The sequence below is a fragment of the Temnothorax nylanderi genome, unplaced genomic scaffold, assembly GCF_030848795.1.
Source record: "Temnothorax nylanderi isolate EJ_2023f unplaced genomic scaffold, tnyl_v1.0 TNYL_tig0036_pilon, whole genome shotgun sequence".
NCBI classification, from domain to species: Eukaryota; Metazoa; Arthropoda; class Insecta; order Hymenoptera; family Formicidae; genus Temnothorax; species Temnothorax nylanderi.
The window spans coordinates 121,158-138,834 of NW_027249098.1; the positions used below are offsets into that span (position 1 = coordinate 121,158).

Consider the following 17,677-nt stretch of genomic DNA (forward strand, 5'->3'; position numbering starts at 1 on the left):
TAGATAAGAGTTCGCGGCTGATATTACACTCATTACAACAACGTTTGCGTGGAGATGGACGAGCGACGACGTTGTTTTCGAAAGGCGAAACGCAACGTAACAGCGCGGTTATTAGAGAGGCGTGGATGGAGCTCGAGATTACATTCGCATTCCTCCGTTCCGATAGTTTTGCAAATTGCCGGTAATGACAGGCGATCGGTCGATTTTCCAGGGTATGGAAACCGTTCGTAGAAAGCAGCAGCGAGCATCGAACGATGACGATATGCTTCGTTCAGCCGCGATTACACGCTGCGTTCTTACTCGGGTAAAACCGATTGGTTTGTGCGCTTTGAAATCATAGAGCGCCTCTCTCTCCACGTCTGCCCACGGTATCTTACCAACGATTAGGCTATCGATCACCCGTTCCCGTAACCGGCAAAATGCAGATGATAATTAGAAAAGAATAACGGAGAGATTGGAGTTGTAAATATAAATGGATATACATTTTTGTAACGCAAACTCTCGAAATGTTGATTGTAGCAGATAATATGTAGAACGTTCAATTTGAATAAATTAAAAGTTTTCCAGGTACGATTTGATTAATCTAAGTGTCGGATCGTACAATGCGACCGTCATGAACCACTTAATTATTCGTATTTGACGCGTGATACACTTTAATATGCACGAACCGCGCGCATTTCGTTTAAATGACTCGGCGGCGCTTGCGGCAGACAATCCGCGGAGAGGACCGGTTCAATTTCATAATAGCGAGAGGCGGGCAGGAAGAGAAAAGGAAGGAATCGTCGAAGTCATCGTCACTTCGTTACCTCTGTCGAGAGCGCGGCGCAACGTACAAATGACAGTGCTTGAAATACGAGGCGCGAACGACATTTGTTAGCGCCTTCCTGCCACGCTGACGCTCGTTCCGCGGTGATATCGAGGAGATACGTATGTAATATGAGAGAGACACGGCGGGCTAGCTCCCTTGGTTTGCCAATCGTGTTTCCTTTCGCGTTTCCGCGTGTTGGCGGTTTGTACCAACTTGGGCGTTATCTCTTAGCCATTGTCATTCTCATACGAAGAAATTTCATAGCTATAATCGAATATTTTTTAATCGAGGAACGTCGAATAAAGAAAACGGATCAAAAAAGTTTTCAGAAGTTTGAGTGGCGAATTAAAAAAAAATAGACCATTTTGAAAGATTTTACTCTAGATTTTCTGGTTTTGAATTCCTGGGAATAGGATTTTATGTCTATAAAAAGGATTACTTTTAATATGACGTTTTAATGTTGGCGTGAACTACTCTTGATGATTAACGTATTCGACTGCGTCGACTAATGTAATGAACTGGCCTTGATCTCAATAGTAGACGATATTAAAATGCTATTACGTTCGCATTTTTTTTAAATCACAGTTTTTTTAAGCGTATTGCGTGCCAAGCTGTGTATTCGCGCAAGATGTAAACTTTTATCTTTTTATCGATCATAAATTACGTACACTTACAAGTTTGTCAAAAGTCACATGATTAAAATTGATTTAATATCATCTACATAGAGAGAGCAAATATATCTTTATATTTATCTATCTTTTATTTATCTTTTCCGTATATACTTATTAGAAGTATATAACGTGTGTGTGCATCTGCTCTGTAATGTGTTACAGTGTTACTACGCGTGTTCTGTAATTAAAAAAGTTGCAGTTCTTTAGGAAAGAGAAAGACTGAGAAAGAGACAGTATCGCATTAATTGATTAAATATATTAGTATAATAATTTATTTATTTTCTAATTAGTACAGCTACTTATATAAAGTCATCTATCAGGCATTTTCTTCAGTATCTTCCTGTACATTTATTGTATGGTATCATTAATTTTAAACTCGCATACTTTTTTTTTATCTTCTATCGTAATTATTTATTCAAGTCCCGTTCTCTTTCTGCAAAATTGTTTCGCGAACATTGACGCGAAGTGAGACGTCGATGGCCCCGAATGGCGTAATCAATTTTTTGCGGATGTTGGGCGCGACGCAAAAGTACGTCATCTTCGCCGAAACGGAGAAAGAAACGCAACGCGTCACGCTCAGATTAATTTACGTTTCGCGAACAAACAAGGTGCCGGTTTTAATTACCTGTCGACAGATTGATTGATCGATCCGAAGACGTTCCTCCTATCGCGCGCGATCAGATACGGCGCGTCAATACTCAATTTACCTCGTTGCACGGCAAACGTAGACTTCCGCGACACAGTCTTTCCCCTCGCGCGGTCGCGCGCAACGCACGCCCGGCCTATATTGCTAATTTACTTTTCATTAATGACAGATCGATGAGTCAGCGTAATTCCGGCGACGCTTGACAGAGCGTTTTTAATACGCTTTCCGCTATCTTAATTAGATATTTAGACCTCGAAGGGAGAAGGGCGGAGGGATGGCTCGCTCCGTGTTATTAGCGCGGTGGACCCGTTATCGGCGGCGCTAAATTAAAATGCAATTCGAAGAAACGGCCGCGATATTGCACGGCCTCGTAATATACGGAACGCGCGTTCCCGTCAGCCGTGAATATTTTCGATTTTCGGTGACGATCATAATTCATTCGCGCACGCTGCGCTCGCTCGTAAACTTGTCTCCTCGAACAGACGTCGACTTCCGCTGGAAAGTATTTATGATATCACCATCGTTTCTGCTGTTAAATTACATTGTTAACTCTTGGAGCACCGAGTTATATATATTTTCTTAGAGTGGAAACTTTATCTTGGGAAAGAAAATCTTTTTATATATATATTTTTTTTACTTAAAGAAATATAAATGTCCGAAAAGCGTCTCCTTTGCATCGTTTTTCCTATCTTGCAAAAATTAAAGATCAAATTTTAATTTAAATCTTAATCTTTGATATCTCTCATACATTCAATTGATACAAAATCAGTGATTGCACTCGGCGTAGCCGAGTATTCACGTTGCGTTATCAAAACTCGAAGTGGAGACATCAATTTGACGATGCTTAGTGATTCTAACGAGTTCGTTCGCGCGCAATCGGATCAAACGGAACGAGGTTGGTGTTCAGTCCCCTCGTAGAGCGAGCCTCGTAGATCGTCGTCCGCGCTCACGACCCGTTTCAATCTGTCCCGCGAGCGCTTTGATCCGCTTCGTCCGCGTGCGCACTCGCAACCGTAACTCACTCGGCGTGCCGTAAAGCCGCGAGATTCGCCAAGAGCCAAGAAGCGCGCGGCCGCCGGGAAACAGATACTCGGCCGCCACGGCGCGCGGCTCGTCATCCGTTTCGTCAGTCGTTTAACACGGCCGTAGATCGTGTCGAATAAAAATACGCGGATGGCGGACCACACATCGAGATCCCGCGAGTCGCTCGTGTACCTACACGTCTTCCCAATTATGTGCCAATTGTAACGCTCCGGCATCGAGCACTTTCCTAGCTCGATTCCTAGATTCGAATGGACCAGAAGATGAAATTGTTGTGCGACGAATAATTCTAAAACACCGAGCATCTCAATACAATTGTTTGCTCTCTTAAAAAAAAAAAAAAAAAAAAAAAAATTAAATTCTCTTTTATCTATCACGAATGTAAAACCAGAGAATACAATGGTAAACGTCTACTGTCAGTCTGATGCAAAGGATCGAGATGGTTACGCCTTTTATCGAACCGCTATGTCGCCAATTGCGCTTACGTAACGTCGGTGCGCGACCGGTGAAAATCACTGGTTTCTGCCAGGCGCTTATTTGTGCTGGCGACGTGTCTCGAAAAACCGGCGGGTTCCCTCGGTACGTCCGCGATCGACGTGACGCAGCAGGTATCGCCTGATGCCGGGCTCTTATCGCGTCAAGACGCGGCGGCCCTCGCTGGCAACTTAATCACGGATATCCGAGGACGCCGATTCTCTCTCTTTCCCTTGTCGCTCTCCTCTGTCTCCCCGCAATTAAGCGAGGAAACACGCTCGATTTCAGCCCACGCGATGTTCCTGGGAAATAATGCGTCTCGCGATGCACGTCGTCGTCGTCGTCGGTGATTATTGTTTCTAAACGACGAGTGTCGAGCTCGGGCACGCACGCAACGAAATCAAAGAGTCCCTTAATTCTCAATATTCCAAATCAATTCGCCTTCAATCGCAGCGCGTCGCTGTTGAGAAGAAATAAAGATACCTGGAGTTATGAGAACGAGATCAAGAATTTATTAACGTTAATAATATTGTAATTTATTAACGCATTAACGAGAGTAATCTTTAATATTATAAATGAAGACGTTTGGCAAAGATTCAGGAAAATAGAGAATTAAATTTAAGAAAGAGAGAATGAAACTCTGCGCAATACTTAATGTGCTCGAAAGGGTTAAATGATGCTTTATGCAATTTTGAAGAATAATCCCCGTAACAAAGAATTGTACGAACATCTTCACGTTTCTTCGTCACAGGTGTAACCATAATTCCGGCTACGCCCATCGAGCTGTATTAATGAAGCGATATCGATCGGCCGTTTCAGAATTTATGTACTCGATCTCGCGGCTGTTAAATAACTTCTTCGCGGAGTGTTAAACGCGCGCGTAGCTCGACTCGTGCAGGTGTACGCGGGCCCCCTCTCGCCGGGTAATAATCGTCGATAAATCGGCGTATCGGTGCCGACGGTAATTAATTATTGCTTTGTGGTTATCGGCTCTCTTGCGGTGGAAACGACGAGTTGCGTGCGGATAATCCCCGCCGACGAAGATCCTTCTATATTGAAAGGTTCGCAGCCGCGAGAGCTCGAAGCGCAACGTAAATACAGAGCCCGGCGACCGCAAGGGACTCTCCGCGGCGTTTTACGGCTAAAAGCCGGCCGACGAATGAAGATTACTGTTATTGCAAGTGGTAATTCGTACCTAATATTCCGCGATGTGTAGCGGCCGCCGAGGAGTTTACTATTGCGCAAACAAGTCGCCCGGTTTATCGGATCAAATTGCTTTTAACCTTTACCAAAGCGGTCCATTTGTCTAAATAGACAAACACTCTTTAGGGTGTCAGGAATAAAGAAATTAGGAATATTTGAAAGTCAGAAAAAGAGGCACGTATCATTAAGAAAAGAGAAAGATATTATTTAAGATAATAACAATATAAAATAAAACATTTTGGAACATTCTAAACCTATTTCCATTAAAATCTCAAAAAAAAAAATTTTTTTCACCATCACAAAGCTTCCTCTATGAGGAAGCAAAATAATATATGATACATGGCAAGTAATTTTCTGTGCGACAAGAGATTTTGTGTTGACTCTTAAAATTTTACTTCGAAGCTCTGTTATCGAGATATTTATTTCCAGTATTATTTTAGAAAGTTTAAACATATTACACTTTTCCATAATTGCGCGATAAACATTTTTCAAAAATACATTCAAATAAAAAAAAACTAATTAAATATTTTGAAATCTACTATATTAAGAAGAATTAAAGTTCACCTTTCACGGATGACTTTTGCGGATCGTTCTTAAAAATTTTGGAATTATACATTTGCCCAGGCGCAATAAATTAATGCCGTATTAACGGTTAACAACCAGGGATCGGCGCTAAACACTTTCCATATTGCACGGTTTAATAAATACGTCCACGTTCGTGAAGATATAAGTTCAGTATACGTATAATATTTTCTACAATTTATCACGCGTGTTGTAAAGATGCACATAGAGAGGCAAGAAATATAAACGCGCGATATAACCATGTGAAGCGAATTGGAGATGTAATCGCGGGATAATTTTACATAATGTATGAGTCGTATACGATATCAATCGTAATGCGTACTTTCGATACTTCATAAAATATATAAAATATATTTCATTTAAGATACAGAGCAGAAGGCAGGAAGGTTGGTCGACGCGAGGCGAAATACGTAGAACAAAATGGAGATTGCGATCATTATGCATTGTAATTTATACAGAGAGTACTATAATAACTTACGATGTCAATTTGTACTAGGAAAACTGTATGCATGCAAGAGTGCAAGACGCACTCATTCGATTTTAGAGTTTATTTCTTTGTAAAGCTAAATTTTTTTCCTTTCTCTCTCTTGCACAAGGTAGTCGGGGATCGAATGGCCGCGTTTACCGCAAAATGCGCGTGGTGTAAATACGGGGCGAAATAACGGAGGACGTGAGGATAATTTACATATCGAACTGGATAATTCGTGGCACGTATTACCGTCAATCATTTTTGCGGCTGATCAATAACATCGACCGAAGCTTCGAGGATCATTTCTCTGATCTCAGGCCGCGGTTTAGACGTTATTAAATACAATATGACTAATGTCCTCGATTACGGCACGACGGTCATACACGGTCGGCGAGCGATGTAATGAGCGCGCGGTAGCGCCTGGAAAAAGGATAATTATCCACTTACGATGGGGCTTGCTTTAGTTTAGCGTTATTAGCGTGATGCCGGCCAAGAAAGCGGCGGTACGTGAAATTATAACCTGCGGTAACTTAAGGTAAACCAAGAGACTTTATTTACTACCGCGTTACTTCCTCGTTTGTGTATCGGTGAGCGTTTACCCTGAACAAGAGATCTAAAAATCGCGATGTGAATATTTCGATTTATCTTCGCCGCGCGCGTAATATACATTCGTATAAAATCGAAGTAACATTGAAAAGAACTGTTATACCATTAATCGTGAGATATTGGGATATTTGTTCAGTCGTTTTTATTATATTTAACAAATTATATGAAATCCAGTTATACTGGCAGTCAGTTACACTTGTACGTATTTATTTCGCGCGGTGTTTTCGCCCTGCTTTTAGCTCACAATCGTATTATATTAGCTAGGTTGAAATTTTGCTGTTTTCTTTTTAACGTGCTCTTTTTCCGATAAGGAAAGAGAAACGTGCACGGTTTACGTAGGGTTGTGTACGGCGATCAATTGCGGATTTTCGCGGAGAGAAAACCGGAAAAGTGGCGAGGCCATAATACCGACGCGCCGGATTTCGCCTTATGCCGAATGGACAATTAATTCTTCGCGCGCGCGGCATCAACGTGCAAAATTGATAGCCGGCACCTGACATACCAGCCAGGTCGGTACTTCGTAACTGCCCATTACGAAGTTTATTACGGTTTCCCCGAGTACAACGACGGCTCTTACCGCATGGAAACGCGCTCGCGCGAAGGCGCACGTGGTAAATACGTGTCCGCGAATTACGCGGAGAAGGGACCTGTTAAAATGGCAGATGCTGGGTCTCGCATTCCCGTTAGGTATAAATAACTCTGATCTCAACTGCGCGCGCGGAGAAGACCCTTATCGGAAAGCCACGAAAAAATTAGCTGGACATTTATTAAAAAATCACGTCGGGATATTTTCGTCGATGCGGCTTACGTTGCGCAAATCACGATTTCACTATACGAGTGGTGTCGAAAAAAATTTTATTCTATTTTATTGGGCAAATGAAATCAATTTAATGTATTTCAATTTTAATTATTTTTCTTTTTCGCGCAAGTTTTATCTGTTTTAAAATTGCATTTATTTTAACAACGGTTGACCGTCGTTAAAATAAAATGAACCCTTTGCGCCGGCGAGTTACATGCGCCGAGCGCACAATCTTCGCGTCGTACAATCACATCCTGTAGAAATTCGCGTGTATCTTGAAAAGAGAGCTCGACTTCCTGTCGCCCCGTGCGTCGTGGCGCAACGATTAATCACCGTCGACGGCAATACGTCGCTTTATCAGCCGATTACTTTTCCCTTGCGTCATTAAAATCGGAAACAATCTACGTAATATAATTGTAAAGCTGGCTTTTCTCGCGCGGAACGTTCGCAGAGCGTTATTTATAATCGATCGCGATGCCGAACTGTCGAAGGAGCTCGCTTATCGCGCGACCGACGCGACGATATATTATCATCGATAGCTGGATACCTATAACCACCGCCAAATGGATTACGCTTAGATTTACGTCGATGTGATTGAACGGCGCGGGACTGCGTGCACGACGCTAGGCGGCTGAATCGGCGTGCATGTAAACGGGGACATTTGCGCGTATAAACGCAGCAGATTAGCACGATCTATGCAAAATAAAACACCTCAATAAAACACCTTAATGCGACGTCTCCAAGTTAATTTGAGGCATTAATCAAGTGAGTCATTTTAATCAACGCGATTTTCTCAGAACCTCACCTCACACCTCTCGTGCCGTATCTTCCAAGTGCTTTAACACAACCGCGATACGATCTCATTTCCGTGCCGCACAATGAAAATTGTCCGATGATATCTTGATATATATTTAAGAATAAAAACAAGAATTTAAACTGGATTAATTAAAGTAGATAAAACATTTATATCGTTATTGATTTTATATGGCATTTTTTACTTAAACTGTTTAATATTATTTTATATTATATATCGAGATCTTCGCGATGTTGTCTCGAATGACATCGTTTCGCGATGCACCGTTTATTCCCGTTCAACCATGTTCAGCTTCTCAACATTCATTTAATTTCCGATTAAAATCTTAATCGGAGACACTCCCTTTCTTCATTATTCCGCTAATAGAGTTGTCGAATAAGCGATAAATCGCGCGTCACGAAAGCGATTTTTCATTAACGTCCACGCATACGTAAACGCGAGAATTTCCTTGCGAGAGGAATTGAAAACTTTGCAGGTTCGGCGCAACATAAAAGAGCGTACGGAGATAAATATTAATCGGTGCCGAGGCCTGTACGTACGTAATTTAGAATCGAGTTATCGGAATATGTGCGCGCGCGCGTCGGCTCCTTCGGACAAAATTATTAACGATTTGCGGTAATGGGCGGCCTCCCGTAAATTACGAATCGATGAACGGGCCTCGTTTTTAATTTCGTACGCCGCGCGAGGCGGCGAAAGTGCCGCGGCTCGCAAGGAAAACATCGTCGCGAAACGGCGAGATATAACTGTAATTGAACGGCTCTTAAATATTCATCGAGCGCGGTTCATTCACGTTAACTCCCGTTCGTCGTTGCTATTTTAGTGACTACGGCTGAACGGATAAAAACGAGCGTCAATGACACGGCAGTGATAAATGTCGGTCCTTAAGCGCGACCGGCCTCCGCTTGCAGTGAGGTTTTACTACGCTTCAGCGATCCTCGATTTTTATATCGGATCGTGCCGGAAGCGGTTTCCCTCTCGCGGTCGTTTCCGGTCGTGTACCCGTGTACAGCGGCGCGCCACTGATGGCGAATATAAAAACCGCGGCTGTGAGGTGGATAATAATTCATAGTAATGACGGCGGCGACGAGTATGTTCTGGAGAGGATAATTCAGTATTATATAGCACTATATTATAGAGCTTACAGACGTACGAGGTGTTTCCAAATTAGTGGGAAGCATTGCGATGGTGAATTCAGGACACAAAAATTAAAAAAAAAAGTTTATATAAATATATGTCCGATATGACTTTGTTTCCGAGTTACAGCCTGTTTTATTTTCTAATTTAGAAATAATTTAGAAATACCCTGTATATTATATTTTTTTATGTCGCGCACGATAATGCCTGTACTGAACATTGCGAAAATATGGATTGCAGAAAGGGAAGCCAGCGGTTCTGGGGTCGCACGCGGTGCTCCGCCGATTTCGGAGACAGTTAGTCCGGAGGACGAGCCGGAAACGGACGATACCGGAAGCACGAGTGGAAATGGCGTATCGCCGGTGGTGAATCCTCTGCTCCAGGAGCGCTCGAATTGCGAGGAGCTGAGGCACGTGGTGTGCCACCTCGAGACCAAGGATCTTTGGGACAAATTCAACGAGCTCGGCACGGAGATGATCATCACAAAGACCGGCAGGTAAGGTCAAAGTACTTTAAATTATCAACTTCCGCTGTCTAAGAGGCTGATCGATATCTGAATCGTAACGCTGGTTTATTTGTCGATATCGATGATAACTGTGAGCACTTCAGATTGGACATCGATAAATTTTAATCACGCCATCGGTGATCGTCGAATTTTCAAGTTCAACGATGTCGTACAGACGTACAATTATTAATTATTGCATGTAGTTAAATCGTTTTATTTAGTATATCACAATTTCAATTTTAAAGTCAATTTTATTTTTAGTATCTGATGCATATTACGTAATGCATTGTGTAACATGATTCGGTAATACGTACAAATCGCACGCAATCTGCAGTTATCTCCGCCAGCGTCAAAGTTGACATAACGAACGATAAATATAAAATTGCGTGCAACAATACTTGAGAGCCCGAGATATGATTGTTATTTTGTTGTACGTTGATGCCGAGATAGAATGGGAACAGTGTCGCGCGTGTTTTACGACGATTAATCGAAGGCTCGCAGTCGGAAACAATTCCAGACTCGTTTCTCGAGGGGAAGGGAAGGGGAAGGAGATAAACGCGATCCCCGAGGCAACCAGATGCTCCGGGGAATTCCCTCGGGACGATGTACCGCTAATGCATCGCAGGCTGAATTTCTCTCCTGGACAACGTCGGGGCGATTGACTCTTTCTCATTACTCGCGGCCGCTCACCCCTTCGGTCCTCGTCCCGAAACCGCCGTCGCCCCCGGGGCGATGTCGCTGCAAACTCAATCACGTCCTGCCACGGGTCATGACGCGACACCCACGAAAATTCCCGGGGGGGGACCCGGCGATAGAAACGGGCTAGGGTTAGGGCGAGAGGTGTCGTTACCCTGAGCAAGCTGTCACTCGCCTGACACGTTACACCGAAACATAAGCAAACGTCCTAATCGCATTGAAATTACGATCCTTTAATCGCGGGAATCGAGCGAGGAAAGAGGGGAAAGAGAACGATATTATTCGGGGAACAATCAGCAGTCTAAAAGTTTGTTGAGATCAATCTTTTTGTCACACAGCAAAGTCCATTACCTTTTGCAATTTTTATTTATAAGAAAAAATTCGACTTGTGAGAGAGGAAAGAGAAAGAAATTGGCGAGAATATTAGTGAGATCGATGCAACTATCTATCCTGCGGTAAACCGACGTTATTTAACAAGTGACTGGAGATCGCGAATAAAAAGAAAACGTTATAAACGCGGTATGGAGCACGAACTCGGAAACGGCGGGAGAGAAAAGAGTAAAGACTTAAACGTAAAACTTCTCAATTGGTTCGGGAGTATAAAAACGCAGCAAGAAGTAATCGGTTAGGTGAAATGTAACCTTTAACACACGTGTACGCGTATAACATTTCCGCTCGCGAGCCTCATTGTGAGTAAACAAATTCAATTGCGGATAACAAGAAAGTAACCTAATGCAACATATCGTACAAATAAAAGGATAAGAACACACACACACACACACACACACATACACAAATATACTCCAGTAATATAAAACTGCGAAAGAGTTAAGATTACCTGAGCGCAGGGAGGCATAGACGGAAAGGGGAGAGGGTCTCGTGGAGAGGGGAGGTAGGAGAATAAAAAGCGGAAAACGAGCTGGTGGCAAGCTGGCGGGTTAAATTGCTATATTGACCGTCAGTCAATTAGTCGGGCCGGTGTAGAAACCGGGCGAGCTTATGCCAGTTTATAAGGGTCCTTGGGCCAAGCGGTGGCGATCGGAGGCGTGAGGATTCGAGTGGGATCACACTGTGAGGGGAGAATTCTAGGGAGGGATCTCTCTCAGGGCTGCCTATTCGCGGAAGGCAGTCGAGAAGTTTTATGTTCGCGGTTTGTCTCGAGGCTCGCGATATACCACCTTCTCAAACATATATCTTCGACTTAACGACGGAAATGCTAACATTGGACGCGCGAAGTTAACTATCGAGGTAGAATAGCCTTTTGTATCGATGTGATGTTCTATAAGATGAATTGATCGTAGAATAAGAAACGCATTTTTAACATAATTGCAATTCGCGTTATTTAAAAAAAAAAAAAAAGGTAAAATGTTGCGAGTCACGTAAGTAAAATTCTGTTTATCGGTCGATAATCGTGAAAGAATTGCATTTAATTAAATTATATTACAAATTACAATCGTAATACCGTACCATATAATTTACACTTTTTTAGTTTTTTTTAGTTTTAAAATTTTCTTTTATACATTTACCAAGTATTAAGGGAGGATTAAGAATGCCAGCCCTGAGCTACGGTCTAACAAGATGGGGTGCGAGAATGGGTCGCGTAGAATAACACTGGCGGAATTCTCAAGGAACCGAGAGACTTTCCGGAAGAAAAAGGAGGCGGAAAAGATGGGAGGGACGACGCGGCCGACGCGCGCCTAATTGCCCGCCACGACGGGCAACATCCCTGCTCTTTATTCGTCGTAGGTTTTCCCCTTCGGCGGGGGGTTCGTTCCTCCAGCTGGATGCGCGCCTACTCGTGCGTCGGTAATTAGATCTGCGTCTTAGCGACATTGGTCGACGCTCCCGGCTCCCTTCAGCCGTCAACTTACCGCCCCTTATCGTCCCTTAGACTTTCCGCTAGGCAGTCCTGGAACTACCCTCGGCGACCCCTTCTCTTGTCTTTCTTCCATTACGCTTCTCGCTGTCTATGGAGATTTTCAGGGCAGAGCTCAACCTCCTTGCTCATGCTTTGCTCATAGATTTCTTGACTGTGGGGCAACTTTTATGTAACTTCTGTTGCAAAATGCGAAGTTGTAAAATATTAATCGTGTAAATTACTGAATTATATTTAATCGTGGTTGTATATTTAATATTTTAAAAACTTGTCCTTTATTTCGTTTAATGAATATACAATTTAAATTTTTATTTCATGTACCGACCGTAATTTTAACATTTGCTAAAGAATAACTGAGTACTGACTTAAAAATCTCTATCAGTGTAAATATGTTTTGTTTAAAAGATGTCTAAAAGACAGTCTATTATTTTTAAGGATTTCTATGTTTCCTGGTGTTCAAACTGAATTTTCTGACACATTCTGCATAAAGCCACCATCCTCTCGGCGAGACGGGAATTTGGCGCATAATCCGGTGGAAAAAAAGTCGTAGGCATTCTTGAAGTTTGTGCCCGCGTCACGAGAGAAATGGTCGTGCGAAAGGGGGGAAGGAGGGTTGAAAATCAGGCACAAACGAGGGAGAGGGGAGCTGGGGGCGGTGTGGTGCGAGGGTGAGAGAGAGAGGGTCCACCTTCTCCCTCGTTCAATTCATTAACAAAAGACGGCTTGATAAATAAAAGCATTACTCACACTCGTGGCGCTGGCGGGATGAATGCATACCGAGTCGACAAGGACCGAGGAGAAGACGTAGATAAGATCGGCGGGTGTCCCCGCGTTTTAGTGGTCGAGCAGCGGGGGGCCCGACACGGTATTAATGTTTGGCCTCCGAGGCAAAACATTCACGCCAGGTCCTTTGCCCCCGCGGTCCCCTCGCCACTAATCCCAAGTCCGGGCCCATCGCCCCCTCGTCCCCCCTGCCGGCCCCCTTTCTTCGCTTATTCTCTTCTCGTGCTCCTTCAATGACCGTGAGCGAGTCAACCCTAAAATTATCGCGTACCATCCTGGATCATTGATTGTCGAAACACGCGACGCTTTTGTTTTATTCAAAATATCCAAAGAGAATTCTGGTTCTGTCATTAGCAGAAGACGGAGAATCAATTAAGTCTCAGTTATTTTTACCTAACAGTCATAAATGTTATTCTAAGAACTGCTTTATAACAGAATCGTTAGAAAACAGTTTATGATTTCTGTCTCGAGTCGAGAGAATCTCAGCTAATCAATAACGATTTAAAGAATTGTAGCTTTCATTTCCGATTACTTACGAAACGATTGATAAAACCAAATTATCATTAATTTGGACGACGATTACGTTAGTAGTTGGAAACTGTTTGGAAGTAGTTGTTAGTTTTGATAAGAATTCTAAGGAGTTCTCCTTTGACGGATGATACGTTCGTGTTTGCGCAGGCGGATGTTTCCGACGTGTCGTGTCTCATTTAACGGACTGAAGGCGGACAGCCGATATGCGGTCCTGATGGACATCGTGCCGGTCGACAATAAGAGATATCGGTACGCATATCACAGGAGCTGCTGGTTGGTGGCCGGAAAGGCAGATCCGCCGGCGCCAGCCCGGCTCTACATGCATCCGGATTCGCCTTTCACGGGCGAGCAGCTCCGAAAGCAGGTCGTTTCCTTCGAGAAAGTCAAGCTCACCAACAACGACATGGACAGGCATGGGCACGTGAGTATCTTTAGAAAAATCTTCCCCACATCCCCGTTCGCCCTGTCTCATTAAGATCAATCGCTGAACTCGCGCAGATTGGCACAATAATTGAATTGCTATGATAATTTCCGTCAATTTTCGAAGGACGTTGAATAAGTAAAGACGAGAGGAGGAACGACGGAAGGCGTATTAGTTTCGTGTCGCTGATCGAATTAGCTTTTCAAACTCAATGAAGTTGTGAATAAAAACTTAGCAGTTCAACGCTGATCATTTTGTATGAATTATCTCCGTACTTCCGGCGTTTCTATATCGGCTCGCTATAAAAGGCAAAATCCGACGAAGTGCAGACTCCAATTCGCGTTGCGACGGATGTGTTAAGTTTCTTATTGGATTAATTAATTAATAAGCCTCGTTCGACTGTCTATTTCGCGCACGAAGGCATCCGGTTAATTCCTCGTGACACTTGTCAGACCGCCACGAAGATCAATCTCTATTATTAAGTTCTTACAACTGCAAGATGAATAATCGCGCGATTCGCGCGCGTTTACGTAGTAACGCGCATTGATTTCCCAAGACGAATGTAAAATTCCTTTCCATCATTCTGAATGATCCGCGAACCGGTGATAAGCGAGATAGAATAAAATCTGCTTGCACCTTATTTCTCATTCCCAGGTGTAACTCGAGGTGTAACCCTAGTATTAGAAAGGATAAATAAGGAAAGAAAACATATATCGATTATATTTTTATGTGAAAATAGAAAGGCACAAAATTATAATTATTTTATAATATTTCGTTGAATAATTTTTAAGTTATTTGAAAAAAGTGGGTGTTCTTTATCGATAGAAAAGCGTTGATATTTAATATATTGATATTTACAGTTAAGAAAAATATTCTGCTGTATTACTAGGATTATGTTCAAATCTCATGATTGTCGTAAAGATATACCTATATATTTTTTAAAGATAAAAATAAATCTCCATGTCTCAAGAAACAAGATCCCATAAAAGACAAACACGTCTTCGAAAAAATAAAAAAACAGCACCCCGTTTAGCTGGTTTTCATTACCGCATGTGCAGTGAGAACTCTATCGAACTGTCGACATTTTCTGACGGACGGGGAATTTTCCACATTTTCTCGCAATAGGGGAGAGGGAGGAGAGGAGTAGTAGACGCGGTCGTCCCGAGACAACTCGCGCATTAAACTTTCACACGTTACTCGGCGCAGCTGCGGCTAAAAGTACGACATCGTCGGCATCGAAGACAGCGAGTGCACGCCTACCGCGTCCTCCGGTTGTTGCATTAATAAATCGACCGGCGATCGATTGTTAGGTTCAACAAAGTTCAGCAAAGTGGAACGCAACACGGCGGCATTTCGCCTTGTCGCGTAAAGCGTTTATCTTACCCTCCCGCATTTCACATCGTTTCGAAATACATTTTTCTCCGGATAATTTTCTTTTTCCGTAATCACACACAGCGTGACACGGCCAGGCTTGCATAAGCGACTTTGCAGCCGGTAAAGTTCAACGGTGATGACATTGCGAAGCGCTTATAGAGAATTTTGAAAGGCTTGAAGTTACAAGAAAATTGAAGTGATGACGTACGAGTGATTTTTCAATGCGTAGAGATTGTATTCGCATTTGGAAAGAATATCATGGTATCTATAGAGAGTGAGAAAGAGAGAAAGAGAGAGAGAGAGAGAGAGAAAATTAATTGAGTCAGTTCCTCACGTTGCTCTGAAATCAAAAAGCCATCAATGATGTCATCACCGCAAATTCAACCAACCTCGCGACCCACCGCACGTCTCGTTTACGAAAAGGAGAAAAATGACGCCGATAAAACGAATTTCATCGTAGCGCGATTTAGTCGCTTCACGGGATAATTTGACAGTCCGTTGTCTCGTTTGTCATAAGACACGGGAATCTCAGCCGCGTCTTCGCCCACCTCGCTCTTCTTTCGGTCCCCTCCCCGCCCCCTCCTTCAGTCTCATTGTCAGCCCGAGATCCTCTTTCTCGCCGGCGCATCGGGGCCCTTAATTCATCGGATGACTGACGTAAATAGGAACTCCGATCGGGGCAGCGCTTCTTCATGGTACTCATTTTGTATTCAGGGTATTACACGCTGCCAGACGCGGGCAAAGTGATTCTTTTGAACGGTAACGGGGAGCGCGCCCGGCCCCGAGACGCTCCTAATTCATACGCTTTTTCTTCCCGCCGTTGTTGTTAATGCTATCGCACGCCCTCGGCTTCGTCGCCGATTCAAATCCCCGAACGACCAAAGTCAACGCAACGTGAAACTCGATGTAATCTCGCGTCTTCGTCACACCGGGAAAAGATGAGCCGTCAGCGATTCGAGAACCCTAATGGTACCCTTCGAAATGAGGGCTGGAAATGCGAAGCACAAAGAGACGCGTGAAACTCTCTGACGATATCCATATCGTTTAGTCGAATCGTTCAATTACTTTCGTTCCTTTAATTGGACGAAATCGGACACTCGCGATTTTTGCGTCGAGAGATCTCTCGACTGCAACGTTATTTCCATCCATCTCTTTGAATTATATCATGACTTGAGAAAGAACAGTCGTTTAAATTTCACGTGCGCAAATGATAATTTATAAATAATGATAAAAAACGTATCGAAAACTGAAGAGCATCAATTATAGATGAATGACAGACACATTTATAGCGTTATGCACTTGGCATACAAAGATCAGATACATACTATACGAACGTTTTAGATCGTACGAATAACTATTGTAAAACTCCCGTCACTTCAGTGACGGGGGCGAGCAGAGGGATGAGATAAAGGGTGAGAAGCGTCTATTTGGAAAATCGCGCGTTTACCGGGTTCCCGCGTTTACTTGCGAATGTTCACAATTTAGTTGTACGCCGGAGATACAGTTGCGATAATTTGCAGCTGGTCCTGAACTCCATGCACAAGTACCAGCCGAGGATCCACCTGGTGAAGCGGCCGGACTCGGGCACGGCGAAGCAGATCGTGGACCTGGAGAAGGAGCCGCACAAGACCTTCATATTCCCGGAGGCCATATTCACCGCTGTCACCGCCTATCAGAATCAGCTCGTAAGTTTCACTTTGTTTCTCGCTACCGTTGTGCATTCCCGCCTTTCTTTTTGTCCGCTCGCTCTCTTTCTCTCGCGTCTTCCCGCACGCTCCGTCCCTCCTTCGCCACGGCGGGCCTGTAACCGTCTGTCCGGTCGTCCGTCCGGTCGCCTCCGGTCCTCCGCGTCTCGCCACGTCTCGGCCGCACGGGACTGGTTCCTCCATTTCGCCCGCCGCGGCTCTCTTTCATCCTCGATAATCGTTTCTGTCGAGAGCGAGCGAAGACACTGGCGTAACACCTCGCGGATACGTCGGCGTTAACGAGTGCCGCTGGATACGCTGTCGTATCGAGCTCGCGTATCGAGAGATCCGTTTGCTTCCTTTCTGCGTATCGAATAGGTACAATGATACATGAAATATTTTATAGCTTTTGCTAATCTTTTTTTAAACGTATACATTGCGTACTTGTTAATATTCGCTGTCGCGATTTGATAACGATTTTCCATCTCACAATTTATATGAAGTGAGAAACATATCTTTTTTCATAGATTTATGATATATCGAATTCGAATCAATACAA

At 43.6% G+C, this 17,677-nt stretch overlaps 1 protein-coding gene across 2 annotated transcripts in view; it reads left to right on the forward strand.

Moving 5' to 3' along the window:
* LOC139771134 (uncharacterized) overlaps nucleotides 1-17,677 on the forward strand; it is a 45,986-nt gene that overhangs the window by 10,578 nt on the left and 17,731 nt on the right. For both annotated transcript variants that reach the window (XM_071703662.1, XM_071703663.1), the window contains exons 2-4: nucleotides 9,488-9,743; nucleotides 13,786-14,059; nucleotides 16,954-17,118. In XM_071703662.1, the coding sequence (XP_071559763.1) occupies nucleotides 9,488-9,743; nucleotides 13,786-14,059; nucleotides 16,954-17,118 (695 nt within the window). The remainder of the gene's footprint in view (nucleotides 1-9,487; nucleotides 9,744-13,785; nucleotides 14,060-16,953; nucleotides 17,119-17,677) is intronic.